Source organism: Pisolithus orientalis, assembly GCF_024613125.1.
Source record: "Pisolithus orientalis strain OTSU chromosome Unknown F5J12scaffold_13, whole genome shotgun sequence".
NCBI lineage: Eukaryota > Fungi > Basidiomycota > Agaricomycetes > Boletales > Pisolithaceae > Pisolithus > Pisolithus orientalis.
The window spans coordinates 48,360-61,859 of NW_026260794.1; the positions used below are offsets into that span (position 1 = coordinate 48,360).

At 50.4% G+C, this 13,500-nt stretch overlaps 3 protein-coding genes across 3 annotated transcripts; 2 read left to right on the plus strand and 1 right to left on the minus strand.

Moving 5' to 3' along the window:
• Positions 1 to 5,322: 5,322 nt before the first annotated feature.
• On the minus strand, positions 5,323 to 9,656 carry F5J12DRAFT_79002 (uncharacterized protein). Its single transcript, XM_051743810.1, has 3 exons — positions 9,147 to 9,656; positions 9,041 to 9,091; positions 5,323 to 8,986 (listed from the first exon to the last, which is right to left on the minus strand). The coding sequence occupies exons 1-3, from the start codon at positions 9,322 to 9,324 to the stop codon at positions 5,604 to 5,606; spliced, it is 3,612 nt and encodes a 1,203-aa protein (XP_051600104.1). The 5' UTR covers positions 9,325 to 9,656; the 3' UTR covers positions 5,323 to 5,603.
• A 573-nt stretch (positions 9,657 to 10,229) lies between these two features.
• On the plus strand, positions 10,230 to 11,954 carry F5J12DRAFT_892399 (uncharacterized protein; the record flags this gene model as incomplete). Its single annotated transcript, XM_051747572.1, has 1 exon — positions 10,230 to 11,954. The coding sequence occupies one exon, from the start codon at positions 10,230 to 10,232 to the stop codon at positions 11,952 to 11,954; it is 1,725 nt and encodes a 574-aa protein (XP_051600105.1).
• Positions 11,955 to 12,136: 182 nt separating this feature from the next.
• F5J12DRAFT_828689 (Diphthine synthase) lies at positions 12,137 to 13,454 on the plus strand. The gene is made up of 5 exons (XM_051745635.1): positions 12,137 to 12,232; positions 12,290 to 12,361; positions 12,430 to 12,554; positions 12,617 to 12,886; positions 12,953 to 13,454. The coding sequence occupies exons 1-5, from the start codon at positions 12,170 to 12,172 to the stop codon at positions 13,335 to 13,337; spliced, it is 915 nt and encodes a 304-aa protein (XP_051600106.1). The 5' UTR covers positions 12,137 to 12,169; the 3' UTR covers positions 13,338 to 13,454.
• The last annotated feature ends 46 nt before the right edge of the window (positions 13,455 to 13,500 follow it).

Below are 13,500 nucleotides of genomic sequence, written 5' to 3' on the forward strand. Positions count from 1 at the left end.
GTGTGAAAAGGGCCAATTAGAGCTTCGAGCTCGAGGGGCAAGAAGCCTTGTGAGTAGCGGCCAGCTCTCTGCTCTGAAGTAATGTATGCTTTGATTATAGTGGGGTGGGATAATGCTGAGCTGTGGTTGTCGAAATATACGGGTATGTGCAGGGGGTTCATGAATACCAACATCAAAGCCTGTCCGTAGGCCAGAAAGGATATGGGACCAGTCACTTAGGATATCGTATTTACATAGTAAATTCTCAATGTGGTCGGGTATCAGAGGAGTTGTGATGCAGCGTGGATCAGGTTCTGGGGCGGCAGGATGCAGCTCCATGGGATGACTCGCCACAGACTGAACAGCTGTGCACATTTCGACATTCGGGGCCAAATGAGCAGGAGGAGTGTGCAGCCCAGTTGAAGCAGAAGTGACGGCCATCGGGCGCAATAAGGGTATGTTTGCTCTTTCCATTTGATGCGAGGGTTGCAACTGGTTTGCCTGCTGCAGTGGATGAGGCTGTGCAGCTGGATGGTAAGTGCCCTGAGTGGCCGCAGTGAAAGCAACAACCATGATTGTTGTTGGGATGCACTGGCCTTTTACAGGGGAAGGAAGGAAGGTCATTCGGTGCTGTGTGCTTGGTGGTGGTGGCTATAGTCAAGCTCTGCGCAGCGAGGAGTGCACGGTTGTTTGCAATGGTTAAGGCCACCATGTCAAGGCCCGTGAGGTCATGCTCTGGGTTTGCATGTGCAATCTTGCGCTGTTGTATATCATAGTGCATGGCCACTAGCCAGCTGTGTGATGCACTGATACCGGTGACCACTTGGTGGTGGGATGCCAGGGCATTGGCACGTTCTTCCCCATGGTGGAAGCGAGTACGCTCTTCTGCAGTGCATGCAGCATTTATCCAATCTGCAGCAGATATGGACAGTTCATTCGCCCAATCGAGTGACTTTGTCGCAAAGCCCTCCGGTGTGAGGATATAAGCTGCATCCTCGCCTTTCATGTTCACTTTGGCACGGGCCGAAAGGGTTAAGAGGGAGTATGGTACATAACGGTACATTTTGAATGCTTCTTCAACTCTAGACGAGATTGCTGTGGAGCACCAGTCAGACTGTGCTCGGTAGGTTCAGAGGTAACAATGGGCAAGGTCGTGGCAGTGTAGCAAAGTGGCAGTACGGTGGAAACAGTATTACGGTGAGCAGAAAACGGTTACAGTGTGCGGTGACGGTTAAACGGTGTGGTGGCACAAAGGTGATAACCAATCCATTGTTTATGAATAGCATGGGAACAAGGTCAAGACTTACGAAGGCTTAAAGGGCTGACTTTGAGGCCCGGTCGAATTGGTGGGAGGACAATTCGTTTGGCATCCTCCTTGCGGGAGGTGGCGGCTTCGCGAATTCGCTCTAGGGTCATTGCATCGGCCACTAATGGTGTCTGAGTTCCAGCGTTATGGTTGCCTGGGGGAGTGGGCTGCTCCTGGTCGCGTCGGTTGTTGAGCTGATCCATTAAGGCTGCTATAATGGCTTCGTATGTTGCTGGTGTTGGGGGGTCCAGGTTTGTTGTCGTGTGATCGGCCAGTGGGTCGGGGATATTGGCTTGCCTGGTTGACTGCGCTGGTGCGGTCAGCTGGACTTGTGGCTGTGCAGCCTGCGCTGCGTGGGGCTGAGTTGTCACTGAGTCCGATGACTCAGATTGGGTTGGTTGTTGGATGAGCAGCAGAGGGGGTGGTGCTTGGGACTGATTCCTGGTGGTTTGTCTGGTCTGCAGGCGCCCTGGCTGCGACGGCTGAAGGGTCTGATGGGGCACTACTGCATCAGTTCTGGACACTGTAGTAGAATATGGTGCACTGCTCGAAGGGTTTAGTTGGAGGCCTAGGTGTTGATGCATTGGGTTATTGTAGGAATAAAAGGAACGACGAGTGAATCGAAAGGAATGACAATTGGGCGAGGAGCTGGAGTGGGAGCAGCGACGGTCTGTTGGGGGGTGTTCGTCTGATGCAGAAAGGCAGGGTGGCAGTGCTTCAGGCTTGTCGCTCGGATGGATGTTTGCTACCGGAGGTAACCGGCATCTACACTAGACACGCGTGGTGTGTGTGACAATTCGCTACAAGTCGAGTGCGTTGGCGAAGAAACAAGGTGTTTTAGCTAACTTAACCCTGATAACAAGAGGTTAATACTAAGTCGTGGTTTCTATCAGGTGAGAAATCGATAATTAGCACCTACTTCAGGCATGTATACGTGGCAGCTCCACCACCATCGGGCACCTCGTCATCCTTGAGTATGAAACCCGCAGGTTCATACTCAATATGGACTGCAGGTGCCCATAGACCACGTAACCAAAGCAAACCATCCGATGGGGCGTACTTCGTGGAAAGTCAAATTCTTCGGGCTTGGTCATTCCTCTCATGTGCGTCCGGTTAGTGGGTTCGTCGTATCTGTGGACAGTTCCGCCTCACTCCACCGCAAGATAATCCCCCCCCAGCCTATGGTTGTAAGATACCGCCTGACGTTCGCCAAGCGCTGCTACTGCTGCCAAGTGCAAAAGCTAAAGCGAACCGTTACAGCCTACGAGTCATTTGTCGTTCCTCAAATTTTCGATAAGACAGAGTACTAGTCGTCCATGCAGCTGGAAATACTGTGAAAGCATGATGAAATCCTCACGACCTCACTAACTCCCTCGCAAAGATGCAACTCAAGACAACATCAACATTTCGTTCTCCTTGCCATTGCATTTGTACGCGCAGACCGGTGTATTGCATTTCCAGAAACGATGGATTGCCAAACCCCTGTCTTCTCCTGCAGTTACGATGGCGAGACCACTTGCGCGTAAGCAGTCCACTTCGCGGTGCACTGTGGACCCAAGCAGGGTTGCTGACATGTAGCTTTATTCAGTCATAACGGATATGGGAACCCATTCTGCCTTTATTTCCTGCATGCACGAACGCGGTCTTGAAATGTTTCTTGTGGATGGTAAGCGTCTAATTATGAGTGTAGCAGAACGCCGGTGATTGCCAGCTTAGCATGGGAGCAACCTTACACAGCTGCGACGTGTGCTTTTAGAAGATTCCCTTGTTGATTTTGGAGTTAATCCTGGGCACAGACAATGAACAGTTTTGTTGAATCCGCCAGAATCGTCGAAGCGGATCCAGAGCCACTTTGATGATCAACAATGGTTAGAGTGCCAAAAAGGTCGTAAGTCGAGTATGAGACATGCACACGAAGAGGTTTACCCCCCCTTCTTTTCTCAGGGGACAGTACTACTATGTACCTATCCATCTCTTTTTTGATACTATTTATTACTTCGCGTGCTCACTAATTAACTAAACAAATTTCCTCAGAATTGGCGGCCCTTGGTACTGTGCGTGCCTTGTCATGGACAGAATTACCCTTCACCAGCACTGGAAAAACAGCTAACCCATGTTGTCACCAGTTGTATGACGCAGAGACCTGAGTGACCTCAGAAACCGCTACATTGGAGGAAACACGAGGGATCATTGGAAGGCTGGAGACTTGCTGTGACAGGAGTTCAGATAAAGACAAGCGAAGCCGCGAAAGTGGCTACCGAAGGCTAACGAAGACGCATTAATCGATTACTTACCATCTAAAGCAGCGTAATGCTCACCTTCTGTGCTAGCTATGACGCTCGTTGTCAACTCGTGTCACACTTAGTCATGGGCCCCAGTCACGTCTGAGCGTTGGCACCCTGGCCAGGTGGATGTCTATATCTTTAACCACCATCGATGAGATCGTGCCTATCCAGTTATACATATGGCGATACATGTAGGTCCAGCTAGTCGCAAGGGAGTGACCTCTAGCGTAAACATCCGGCAAATGGCCATGAGGATGTTCCGTGCTGGTACATGGAATCCAGTAGCTGTGGTCCACGGGTAGCAAGCATTAATAGAAAACAATAAAACTCACATGATGTTGGTGCACATATTGTCCTAGATCGGAACGTCGAAAGAATTTGTCAATTGATGGCAAAATGCGTAAGAACGCCGATAGACAGTGACAGCATTAAGATCATTTTCCGCGCCTAGACGAATAGCATCGAATAGCGAAGACCAGAAAAATAGGCGGATTTACCTAAACAATGCTGTAAAGAGAAAAAGAAAGATCGTTGATAGTGGGCTCCTCCTGCTGTCATGTCTCGTTCATCAAAGATTCATGTCGCATCTCGTTCCGATCTCCACATTCCAAACGACACGTAAATCTTGCGACGTGTGCCGGACACAATATATCAATATGTCCTGACCGTAACCTACTGTTTCAGGAGCACGATTTGCCGGGTTGGCTTATCCGGTTGTCCAACATATGTTATCTAGTTTTACACGTGCTGCTCTTAGTGTCGCCCACAACACGCAAATCAATCATGGGACACACAAAGCATTGGGCGCGATGTTTTATTTTCAACCCGGAATGGCGATGCCTCAATTTGTCTGATCGCGACTTGGAGCGCAGAGCTCACTCGTACAACCTGCCGGGCGCTGAGCAGTTTCCCAAGATGTGATCCTTTCGTGGGTCTGTTAGGTGAGAGACTGATAATTAGCACCTACCTCAAGCACGTGTACGTGGCAACGCCATCGTCATCGGGCAGGTCGTCATCCTCGAGTTTGAAATGTACGGGTTCGTACTCAATATTGGTTGCAAATACCTAGGGACCATGTAACGAAGTAGAAATGCGATGGAGCATACTTCGTGGAAAGTCGAATTCTTCAGGCTTGGTCGTTATCGCCACGACTGCCACGCGTAGGAGGTGAAGCCAACCGTTACAAGTCACTTGTCGTGCCCAAAATGTTCGATAAGACTTAAAGTACCAGTTATCCATGCAACTGGAAGTATAAAAGAATGATAAAATCCTCACTTGAATCTAGGAACCCCCACAAAGTGCAAAGATGCAACTCACGACAACATTCGTTCTCCTTGCCATTGCTGCATACGTGCACGCAGATAATACGTGTATTCCATGTCCAGCGACGGTAGATGGCCAGTCCCTTCAAACCATTTGCAGTCTCGGGGGCGAGACCACTTGCGCGTGAGTAACCCATTTCGCATCGCATGGGCCCAGGGAGGGTTGCTGAAATGTATCTTTGTTCAGTTATACCGGGGGTAATGAAGTGTATACGGGCCCATTCTGCGTTTATTGGGTGCGTGCACGAACGCAGTCCGATATTTCTTGTGGATGACAAGCATCTAATAACGAGTGTGACAGAACTACGGGCAATACCTGGGCTACTGTGATTACGGTAACAGTGACCCCAATTGCCCGCTTAACATGGGACAAACCTTAGTTACCTGCGACCCAACTTATTCAGTATGCTGAGAATGCATTAGTGGGGATATTTCACTTTGAAGTTGTTGAGGTTTGATTAGAAGTGGCGGGAAAAAATCCAAGTGTTATGTTGTATGTAGCGGTGCCATTCATATGAATGAGAACGAGGAAGGAGTACAGTACTTCACACTGGCGCAGTGACGGAAAGACAACAGTATAAGTGGTAAAGAAAAAAAAGAAAAGAGAGTACATATGGAACGGAACGCGATGGAACCCTGATGTGTTACGGAAGATGGGTTTACAGTGTAGGTACAAAATATAACGATGACATGGGTGCTGTTACCGTGGGCTCATGTCATCACGCAGTTCTTCTTGTGCGTTTTCCAATCCTTTACTTGACAATCTTTTGAACAGTACTTGACCCTCTTGCACCTGGAGCATACAGACAACGGAACGCCCCCTTTTCCACACGCGGCGCACCTTTTCAAGCGGTCAACCGGGTCGTCTGTCTTCACCTCTATTTTTTCCATATACGAGACAGCGAATAACGGACTGATTGCTGCCCTCGTCGCGTACTTGGCCGAGACGCTGCCGTACCGTTCCCTCAACACTTCCGTCCCGATGCCCATCCCACAAGAGCACCACGGCACCTTGTTTGCGTCCGACCCAGCACCTGGGTAGAGAGGAATAGAGTTATGAACGAGGTACTCGCAACTTGACTTGTGCTTCCAAGTGCGGCACCGCTCGATTAACAACGGAAGCAAATGTCTCCATGCTTCGGATTCGTTGGCATCTGTTTTGATAAAAAGTTTCCCTGCTATCTCTCTCATCAATTTGTCCCGAATACCATTCGACCCCGGTATGATCCATGAATCAGCTACGACCGTGTGGGAGCCAACATCAAGTCGGATATCGGTAACGAGAATCATTGCGTAGAATCCTTTCTCTCCAGGGTTCCACAAGGTAAACTCAGTATGAATGGGCCCTTCCAATCCGGTGGTGGAAGTGAAAATAGTGTAGAGGGAGTCCTTCAAATTCATAAATGTGTCAGGAGTAGATCCGGGAAACGCGCGCCGTTTACGCAACAAGCGCTCCCTTTGCGAAAACATAAATCGGACGTGGGTTCCAAGCCAGTCGAACGCTTTGCGACTCGTGGAGAGCTTGAAGGACGGGCAACGGTCCAAATTCAAGCGGTGCATACTCCAGAGTGTCGGAATACCACAATCAAAGGCCGTTCTGAAATTCTCCGAGATATTGGATTCTTCCTTGACGTTGAGTGTCAGTATCATTGGCGCAACCACCTGTTCCAATGTGAACCACGGATCATGGAATGTGCCTATGAACCTCACCTCGACATACTTCGACTTCCGTGCTATGCGAAGTTTGGCATTTGTTGCGTCGACGGGGAGAGGGAAGGGGATGATATGTTGATATTGATCCACGTGTATCTTGGCTTTATTCAGAGACCATTGCTCCACAGTAACTGCGCAACCGCTGGAAAGTGAAGCCTGTCCTACAGGGTCTACGATGTCGATGTGTGCGGTGAGGGACTGTATTTGGGTATTGGACTGGTCCATTTCTACATGGATCGGATGTCTCCGAGTCATCGCGTGCGATTCAGGAGGTACAAGCGGGGGCTCCCAGCTGATCCTATCATTGGCGGATATTGGTGCACTTGTTAGGACATGGGCATATCGTCCATCGGTCAACAGAGCCTTGAACAGGCACATTTCTAGCCCTAACTTTGACACCAATGGAGCAGTTCCGACAGTGGGGCGGACGACTAGGCCAACTGTCCCTCCCGACATAACCATGAGAGAGATAGAAAGCATAGGAAAGGAGACGATCAAAGGCGACATGCCCTTGATCCCAGCTGTGTCTTCCACGACGGCTGCCACCTTATTCTCGCCCTCGCCTGATACCTCAAGCTTGCCAAACGAAGCAGAGATACATGCGAAGGCACTCCAATTGAGGTTGAATTGTATTTCGCATTGCAAAGTTGGCGTACCAATGTCCGAAAGGTCAGATTGTATCTTGGCGATAGCGTGACGTGGAACGACTAGCACGACCGTTACGACTTCGGGAACCGCGCTCCACGTCCTGAAAATGGGGGGGTCTTCATTAGAGCGACATCTCTGTACTTCGGTAGGGTTAGACCACGGAAGGCGGAAACCTGCGAGGTACAGATGACAAGCCATTTCATGAAAAAAATTTCCTCCGCCCATAGGCGTACGGTCGTTCAGAATCAACTCCTTTAGATCATTGATGACTCGGTTCCAGTCGCAGCGGACTCTTGTGCTGATATGCGCGATCAACAGAGCAAAGCTGCGGCGGGTATAATGGATAATCCCTGAAAACTGTATCTTCTGCGCCATCTGAGATTCATCAAGAGACATGATGGCCCTCTGTTTTCCTAGATCTTGATCAGAGAACATCCTCGAGTATATGTCGAACAGAGTTCTGGCCAGTTGGGATGGGGTAAACGAAAGTTCGGCTTCTTGTAAACTATCGGAGGAATGTCCAAAACTGATACGTTTCCAAGCAAGACGTTCATGATACTGGGTGTAAGAGCGCAAGATGGCCTGTATCATGGTCTCGGAGGTGTTGGAACGTGTGTTGAAACGGGAAATATATGCAGAAGGGACGACACCTAACAGGAGCGATATGGTAGAGAGGTTACCGCACACTTGGTCCAGGATACGTTGGGCAGGTGAATCACCTACAGGAAGTAGAGCTTCTGTGTAGAGTGTTGATGAGGGAGAGTCGGAGAGGAGGGGAATGGTAACCGCGAGCAGGTTCAACAATCCGACATGATCAATGAGATTAGACGTGTCGATTACGTTGAACGAAGTCGGAGCAGGCGAATGGGCATTCGGGGAGTATAATGTGTCGTCAAGCTGTACCACTAATCGCCTCCACGGCGCGATGAATATCGGAGTATGCCCCACGGAGGGCCTGCTAACAGAATAGAGTGCTTGACAGAACGCAAGTGCCTCGCCAGCATACATCCGCACCGTCAAGGATGCTGAGGACGCACTTGTATTGTGGATACGGCGTATGACGGCCTTGCACCAGGTGTTAAACTGCTGGCGAGCAGTCCGCACGATTTTGGGGATTACCAACCCTGTCTGGTTAGATAACTCCAGACCAGAAGATGCTAGAGCTTCAGCGAGATGAAAACTCGAGAGGGGGTCTGTACCATAGTGTACAGCGAACTCGTCTCCGAACAGAGAGAATGCGAAGGTAGGGTTGAGGTGGTTTGCTGGCTTCACGTCTGGGAACCCGTCGTCCGTGACCCCAGTCGCCCAAAACCGCTTGAATGGTTCCGAAACAGCGAGTAGTGCTACTTGTGCGAGAGGTCCCGCTGAACGCACAGGAGTCACTACCATGCTGGCTTCAAATCGCTTCTGTACGCTGTTCATTCCATTCTGAAAGTTCTCCTTGAAACGCTTAGCTTGCGTAGCATTGAAGTTCGATGTCCCAAGCCAAAGTTTCCAGAATCGACCAATCTCCGAAAGGGTATCTGAGTTGCACATGCTGACGATGTGCGCATAAGGACCTTGTCTCCACGAATCCAGACTTTCCGCAAGCGGAACCAGCTTGCGACATTGCTCGATGAGCAACGAGAGCGATGTTTCATCCAGCATCATGTGATAAAATACGTTCCAGATGCTGGAAAGTCTACCTTCTGCGCCATCGTCGACTAAGAGCGTAAAGAGTAACGTGTTGCGAGCTATTAAAAAATGACATGGGCAAAGTGATACTTTCTCAAATTGCCAGCACTTACCAAGGACAGCTGCCTCGCAATCGCAGCAGGTGACGTCAAGTTTGCGAGGTTCTATTATTCTTAAAGTCAGGGGCAAAAAAATTCACTGCATGATACGAGACCGTACCATTCGACAGCGAAGCATCAGCGTACACCGTGTACAAAATGTTCCTAGGATCTCCACCACCAAGGAACAGCACATCCGCCTTGCGTTCTGGAGGCAATTCCTCTGTGAGGCAGATAGCAGAAGTGTTGCCGAGCGGATAGAAGTAAATCCGGCCTGGCCAGTACAAAACATGGGACATGGTTTGACTAGAATCACCGCTGTCTATGTGGGAGCTGGCGCAGCGCCAGCCACTTGATTTATCTTTGAGTTTGAGGCCTTCTATCGACGGCCTGCCTCATTAATACCATATGGCCTGGTCACCAGACTAGGTGGCCAGACGGCGGTGGCACACTAGATTCACCTAGGCTCGCCCGGATTAGAAAGGATGGAGGGACTGACTTACCGTTGCGTATCGGTGAGTTCCATAATCATGAACAACGTAGGCTGGCTATCATGCAGCGTGTATGTGACCAGTAGAAGGTATTTCACTTATGTAAAGTCACAAGCCAGATAGAGGGCTTAGGGTCGTAAGTCGAATAAGTCTGAAGGGCGAAGGGGGTTCCACTGCCGAATTCTGTAGGTACTATCTCTTTTCTTTATCCCATCTATCACTTTGTGCGCTCGCTGGTTAATCAAAACTCCCTCAGAAGTGGCGATCCTTAGGTGAGAGTAGCACGCCGTAGCACTGAAAAAGTAGCTACGAGACGTAGGGACCGCAGGTGGTCTCAGAGTCCTTGTGATCCATTGATACTATTTGATTAAGTATTACATTGGAAGAAACACGAGCGCATGGGAAGTAGGAAACCTTTCCGTCCAAGGAGCTCAGATAAGCATGGGTGAAAGAGTTAATGCGTGGCTACCGCAGCCCACCGGAGACTGCTTATCGATTACCTATCATCGAAAGCTTCGTAATACACACCTTCTGCGCCAGCTAGAGTCTGTGTCACGTCAGCATACAATGTTAGTGCAGCTCTTGCAAAATCCAACTAGAGTTGTTAGAAGCCTGGCACAGTGGAAACCAAGTAAAGCGTTGGAGTCACGGGCCGCCAAATAAACCCAAACTCAGAGATATCATTTTCCCACGCATTGTCCACCCCACCCACCATGCCGAGGGCACGCGTACCCCGCACTCGCAATGTACAACGACGAACCCGGTCCCGCGACGAGGAAGAGGAGGAGGAGGAGGAGGTAGTGCAAGCCACAGAACCTGTTGAGGATGAGAACGAGTCCATCGTGAATTTGTCAGACGATGAGATAGAAAACGACGAGAACACGCCCATCATCAACATTGACGAAGATGCGAGGCCCCTGCCTGCGCTGTCCTTTGCACCGCGTTCGTCGTTGCTGCGTACGCCAATGTCACACCACATCTCAGAGGATTTGGTCCTTCGCGACATAACAGACCAGTTCTTCTTCCCACCCACACCGTCGCCCGTTCGCATATCAAAGAACACGCTCAAAAGACCTGCGCAGAGCACACTAGAACCACCACGGAGACCAAAGAAACCAAAGCCACCCGCGTACCCAGCAGACCCACCCAACTGGATACATCCCACTCTACCGTCGTCTTCTCTCCCGCCCAGCTCACCCCTGCCTACGTCTGATAACGGACGAGCCCACGGTCATAATTCCAGTGCCCGATATGAATATGAACTCACAAGCACTCCCGTTCGCCCATCCGATTCAGACCCATTTGGGTTTCTTGCCATCGAGCGCGTGCTCAAGGCACAGCGTGCTGCAGCCCCTCCACCTGTACGCAAACCCACATCGAGGGCGGGCATACGCGCCGTGAAGTCACCTCCGCGCAACACGGATATCTTATCTGATACCCCCACCGCACCCGTACGGTCATCTTCTGCGCGGCCAGAAGAGCCCATACCCACCAATTATGAAGATATCGACGACTTGTATCTCGACGAACCCGTCGCAGGGCCGTCGTCTTGTCCACTCATACCTGCTGCGCCATTGTTGGGCCAGCAGAGTGTTCATGAACCAATGCCAGAGCCCCGCACCACACACTCTCAGACTACATTCCCAGACCCACTGCGCACACCGCGCAAGCGCAAAAGGGTCGCGTCTCTGACGCCAGAAGAGAGTTCAGCAGGTGGTAGTCAACCTTCTAGTCCATCACCTGTCAAGGTGTCCATTGTTTCTACGAGCGGGCCTCGTATAAGTGGACCAGTGCAAACTCGGACAATGGCGCAGAATGCTACCCCTGTGCGGAAGCATACGCGAGCTCAGACTGCCAAAGCTCGAGGTAAGCAGCCGATCGGAAAGGACAGCCACAAAGTGGCACCGGCTTCCAAGCGTGTCAAGACAAAGGCACGCAATTGCATACCTACACCATCTTCGACACCATCTGTTCATCATCAGAACACCGTCGAATCATTGCCGTCATCACACACGGCTACCCCTGTCCGCCCGCGACGGCGGAGTGCGCGGCAGGCCGCAGCAGCCAACCATCCAGCACGAGATCGCAGTGAGACTGAACGAGGTAGTGGTGGCATTGGGAGGATGCGAACGCGGCTGAGATCCGCGACATCGAATGCAGAGACGAAGTCTAAGTCTCCTGTTGCGAGACCGACCACGCGCTCTGATTCTCGAGCAAACACGGCAGTGCCTGCTAAACAAGTGAAACCTGCCAAGGTGACGAGGAGTACCGTGAAGACTAAAGAGGGCACCACCACCCGTGGGCGCGGTCGGGGTAAGACGGTCGGTGCAAAGAGCAATAAAGATACCAAGGGGAAGAGGAAGTCAAGACCGTTGGGGGATGTACTTGGAATGTCAGATGATTCACGCGAGGTGGGAAACTTGTCTTCACTTTTCTAAGGTATGTCGATGCTGATGTTGTAGCAGAGATATGAACAGGAACGACGTGATCGGCTGGAGTATTTCAAGCGATTGGAGGGATATCAATTACAGAAGGAGAACGTGTATGTTGTATGATCATATGTACCACTACTATAAGGATAATGCGATGCGATTGGATTATTAGTCGAGTCTATCAAGAGATTTGAGTTATCTTTGACTGTCCGACTACGACGATGCTGTACATCATTGGGCTTGGTCTCTGCGATGAAAAAGACATCACCGTGCGTGGACTGGAGGTACGCTGGAAAGGTCGCATTATCACTGCTGAATAGCCCTGATGGGACCTGTATCAGGCAGTGAAATCGTCGTCGCGGGTATATCTGGAAGCATATACAAGCATCCTCTTGGTCAACAAGGAACGTCTGGTGAGTGTACCGTCCAACAACAATGTGCATGAATCTGGAATGACCACACTAACTACAAGGTATGAAAGGAATCGTTCTATGGAAAAGAAGTCATCATCGCCGACCGCGACATGGTCGAGACACAGGCAGAGGAAATCTTGAAAGGGGCAGATAAACACGACGTATCACTACTCGTCGTCGGCGATCCTTTTGGGTAACGTCCTGCGTCTCCTCATCTCTGTCCATCTGTCTATCTAAACTACGCCCCACAACCAGCGCAACGACCCACGTCGACATCGTCCTTCGCGCACGCTCATCTGGCATCCCCGTTCGCGTGATCCACAACGCATCGATCATGAACGCCGTCGGTGCATGCGGGCTCCAACTATACAACTTCGGACAGGCGGTCTCTCTCGTATTTTTCACCGACACCTGGAAACCCGATTCGTTTTACGATCGCATACGCGAGAATATGGGGTTGGGATTGCATACGCTCGTGTTGCTGGATATTAAAGTGAAAGAACAGAGCGAGGAAAATCTTGCACGGTACGTTACGTGTGTTCTTGGCTTGGAAAAATAGGAATGACAGGAGAGATAATAATAATAATAAAGAGGAAGGAAGATATACGAACCGCCTCGGTACATGTCCATTCCCCAAGCCGTATCACAACTCCTAGAGATCGAATCTCTCCGCGCCGAAAATGTTCTCTCACCAAAGACAACCCTTGCCATCGCACTTTCGCGCGTTGGCTGTGATGATGCTGGTCCCGATAATACGCGGCAGCGCATCGTGTGCGGGACGCTCGAGCAACTTAGTGAGCAACCCCCGGAGAGTTTCGGAGAGCCGTTGCATAGCCTGGTTATCATTGGAAAAAGGCTCCATCATTTGGAGGTGGTGTATGCGGAGGAGTATGCAGTGTGTAGGGAAACATGGAGACGAGTTGCACGCGAGGTGTATGGATGTGTGTTAGACTACACGGCCACACCTGAGATCTAAATGGACCTAAACATAGGAAATAAGATGAATACTGTTGCATGCAGTGTGGGTTTGGCTCATTCTGGATTAGGCCAGGCAGCATTTACACAATCAGTTGCAGTAGACACAGTCCTAGGGACCTATTTTTTCTATTAAAAGAAAACTGCTGTGGATGCAAACAAAA

Excerpts from the sequence above, each read along its gene's own strand:
- F5J12DRAFT_828689 (XM_051745635.1), top strand. The coding sequence starts at position 12,170 with ATGCTGTACATCATTGGGCTTGGTCTCTGCGATGAAAAAGACATCACC. Across the intron at positions 12,362-12,429 it reads TGGTCAACAAGGAACGTCTG|GAATCGTTCTATGGAAAAGA; the intron begins GTGAGTGTACCG and ends AAGGTATGAAAG. Across the intron at positions 12,555-12,616 it reads GTCGTCGGCGATCCTTTTGG|CGCAACGACCCACGTCGACA; the intron begins GTAACGTCCTGC and ends CCCCACAACCAG.
- F5J12DRAFT_79002 (XM_051743810.1), bottom strand. The coding sequence starts at position 9,324 with ATGTCCCATGTTTTGTACTGGCCAGGCCGGATTTACTTCTATCCGCTC. Across the intron at positions 9,092-9,146 it reads TGATGCTTCGCTGTCGAATG|AACCTCGCAAACTTGACGTC; the intron begins GTACGGTCTCGT and ends TAAGAATAATAG. Across the intron at positions 8,987-9,040 it reads TTGCGAGGCAGCTGTCCTTG|CTCGCAACACGTTACTCTTT; the intron begins GTAAGTGCTGGC and ends ATTTTTTAATAG.